This window comes from Pygoscelis adeliae, unplaced genomic scaffold (assembly GCF_000699105.1).
Source record: "Pygoscelis adeliae isolate BGI_AS28 unplaced genomic scaffold, ASM69910v1 Scaffold40, whole genome shotgun sequence".
Lineage (NCBI taxonomy): Eukaryota > Metazoa > Chordata > Aves > Sphenisciformes > Spheniscidae > Pygoscelis > Pygoscelis adeliae.
Window position 1 is genome coordinate 2,650,716 of NW_008823953.1, and position 3,749 is coordinate 2,654,464.

Here is a 3,749-nt window from a genome sequence, read left to right on the forward strand (position 1 = left end):
GAGCGGGGTGGGCGTACGGGCCACACAGCTTTCAGAGAGCATCCAAGTGTTGATGCTGCCTGTTACATTTGATACTGCAAAGTAAAATAGGCCACTGCCTCCTTGCAGGGCGCAGAAGGGAGCTATTCTGCGGTCATGGGTCCCTCTAAGTAGCCCAAGACATTGAAGCGGGCCTTTGTTTCAACTGTTTATCTTGGAAATCTCTGCGGTACGCTCTGACCTGCTCCAAGTATGCTTGGTATTCAACAACAATCTTCTGAATTAGCCCTACCTTAATAAAGCCAGCGAGAGCTCGCCTGGATTATATGAGCTAAAGCTGCTGCGCTTGTTCTATACCTAGCATGTTTCTGTAAGACGAATCATCTTTAATTGGACCTTATTATCTCTGAGGTTTCAGTGACCTTGAAAAGTTGGTTGTGTAGCAAAAATCTGTTTTGGGAGGAGTTTTTGGAGTCATCCCTCTGATTTCTTTCACTGGTTTTATATTTTTTTCAATTTTCCTCTGAAATATAGAATGAATTCCACCAACCAAATCATCCGAAAAATGAACAGGACTGAAAAAATCAAGAGCTTGTTGTTAAGCATCCTAATTCAACGGAAGAGAAAAGATAATGTGGGGATACGATACAGAAACTTCTTTGAAAAGAGAAAGGACTTTGATACCACCGAAGAGTGCACGGTCCCTGCATCTACTGCTCAGTCGTGTGAATATCTCGATTTGCTGAAGGCAAGATGCAGTACTGTAGGCTTATTCATTAACCCTTCCTTCAGTATACAGGAATTCAATGCAGTTAAGTCCAAAGCATCCTTTGCAAAGACTGTGTTATGCTTCTTATCACTGTGAAGAGGGAAACGAGGAGCAGAGCTCAGGGCAGGCAGCTGAGCAGCATCTTTGCCAGCTCCTCAGTGTGGGGAATGCCAGTGAAGGGAGGGACCACAGCCTGCCCGCAGGCAGGCGAGGGGCAGGGACCAGGGTCACAGGGGCCGGGGACCTGGGGAAGGGCTGAGACTGGCCTGGAGTCTAACTAAATTAAATCAGGATGGAATTGCTTTGTGTATGGATTCTGAGATGGACCACCTATTCTTTTGCATTGCTGCAATACACGTATCAAATCATATACAGATCAACGATCTGTTGAAGACATGTATTGGAATAACACTGTTTATTCAGGGTGACTGGAAAAATCCAGTGTGCTTTATCATCATCAGTAGCACAGGTAGGTTCGTTCACAGCCATTCATCCTGACACTTCTCACTATGAGACTTGGCCTTTTGTTAAGATCTTCGCCAGCTTGAACCATTTGAGATGAGCCTTCCTACCTGAGGTGTCATTTGCTGTCCAAAGCTGGATTATTTTTTTTTTTAAGATAAATTTCCTGGTTGAAGTGTTTCGGTTCCTACAAAAAAAAAATCCACAGTTTTCCCCATGGCTGAAGGACCATTACTTCCACGCAAACAGGCTGTCCCAAGCTGTGGACCTGCACTTCACAGGTCCATTTGGGATGTACCAGGGACGTGTGCCCTGTCCCTGCAAACAAGCACTTAATAGATGAGCCCCTGCCAAATCCAGGCTTCCAACCTACGCTTTCTAGATGCACACTCATGCAGGTATAACAAGGAGAAGCTTAAATACTTCATCTGTACCAAATACACTGTGTTGCTTGGGGAGTCCCTGGGCTGACCAGTCCTCCAGAGTGACCCAGCAGGCTCCAGCTCAGGGCTCAAAGGGCTGAACAGGGGAGACACACACACACACACACACACACACACACACACACGCAATGCGTTTCTTGTCGCTGAGGACTGAACCACAGCACAGGGAAGCTGAACTGAACATATACTGAACATCTGAGTGCTCCTCTCCACACTCAGCATTTTCCTTTCCTCATATATAAATATATATCCTTGGTGCTTTATGTTGTATGGCTTCAGACCTAGTGACAGAGTTCAGATTTTTAGCTATTCCAAATTCAGGGAACTTTGTATTTAGGACTGTGGCTCACCCGTTGTAAACTCACACATTTATAAACTCCTGAAACAATGTCCCATAGCCTTTTCCCCTATTTTCTGAAGTGATGAGCTATATCCAAGCAAGAGAATAAAATTCCCATGCCTCTTTCGGGAAGCGAGATAATTTCTTGCTGTTCATGGCAGAGAAATCAGACAGCTGGGGTATTTTTTTTCTTTTGCATTTATAGTTAATTTAATCCTATGTAACCAAGCAACTAGCTTATGACAATCTGCAATGCCAGGATTCAAAAGTCATTAGATACGTTGTTATTGGTTTTAGTTCTACTGCCATAATGGCAATGAATGCCACAGTTTAAGGCCTGAAACATCAGAATAAAGAAAACAGAATTAGCTGTAAATGTATGGTCCCGACCTCTCCTTAGGTGCTACCCCACAAGTATAACATCAGTATCTGGACTGCGAGCAAAGGGTTCAGAGGAGACACAAAAGCACTTCACAGACTGGGCTGCAAAGCCCAGTGCTTCTAGATGGAGAATACAGTTTGGGGTGCAAAATATTTCTTCCCACCCAAAATCCTGAAATCCCTTTCGTTGTTACAGAGGAAAATCAACAGACCACTGACAACTTGACAAAACAAACATGAAAACTTACATCAAGTATTTCCTTGTTGGCTTTTGGTGAGGTAGCCTCTCTCAACTCTTTAATAGCAACAGGAATTTTAACCTTCTCCCCTTCTGGGATCCAAAGTCCCTACCAAAAAGAAGTACCAAGAGTTACTCAGTCTTATATCTAACAGGTTAATTCTCACAATTACATATACATTTTACATCTTCTGAGTAGACTTAAAAATTCTGAGCAATGGGAAGACATGGCAGACAACAAAAATATGCAAAAAACATGTCTTGAGGGCATTAACAAAATCCTGTTAATGGAGTGAGTGGTATTTCTCTTTCAGTCACCTCTACCATATTTTTCTGAAAAAACATGTTCATTACTGTCCCTGCATAAATAGCCCAAGAGATTCATAAAAAGCAACTTTTGCGGATGGAAATCTAACTAATTGGCGCATTACAGCAACTGCATGTGCAGAACCTTGCCACTTCCACTTTATAAATCATGGAATGAAAAGAATCGGCATTTTCTCAGGAAAACAAGATGGCATCTATACTGTACAAAAAACCCAGTCCTAAACATATGCAGTGGCAGGTAGGTTTATGTCCAACTGGTTCAGTGCTCTACTTCTATAGTGTCAGGAGGCCATTTAGGTGGCAGGTGAACAGCGTGGCACTGTGAGGACACTCTGCTGAAGTACCCAGCAATGTAGGTGCACATTTTCAGTGGTCAATGGGATTTGTGCCCTGAAGTTCCCAGCCATAGCTGGAAGCCTGCTCCAGAATATAGAGCTTTATATAGAGAGATATGAATCTACAGTTTATATTTCAGTACTACTGGCAAAGCCTGAAACGCATATCCTGAATAAAAGGAGGGGCACAGAAAAGTGGAACTTGGTGAAGAAGAAACACAGAGGATAAACAAACACCAAGAGAAAAAATACCTTGTGGACCTACACAACTGAAGGTGTGTAGACACTTCCACGCATCTGAGTCAGTTCTAATGAAAGAGTGATTGACAATTATAAAAACAAGACTCCAGACCACATAGAAAAATGGCTTAGCACTGAGCTGACCAAAGTGCATTTCTTTTTTTCCTAATATTCACAACAGGGTGTATTTGTCTGTGTTAGTTTTAAAGTCAAGATCTTTGTCCTCCAGGTTCAG

At 42.8% G+C, this 3,749-nt stretch overlaps 1 protein-coding gene across 1 annotated transcript in view; it reads right to left on the minus strand.

Annotated features, from left to right (window-relative positions):
- EGFR (epidermal growth factor receptor) overlaps nucleotides 1-3,749 on the minus strand; it is a 46,251-nt gene that overhangs the window by 14,889 nt on the left and 27,613 nt on the right. The window contains exon 18 of the mRNA XM_009321583.1: nucleotides 2,623-2,721. Coding sequence (XP_009319858.1) covers nucleotides 2,623-2,721 — 99 coding nt within the window. The remainder of the gene's footprint in view (nucleotides 1-2,622; nucleotides 2,722-3,749) is intronic.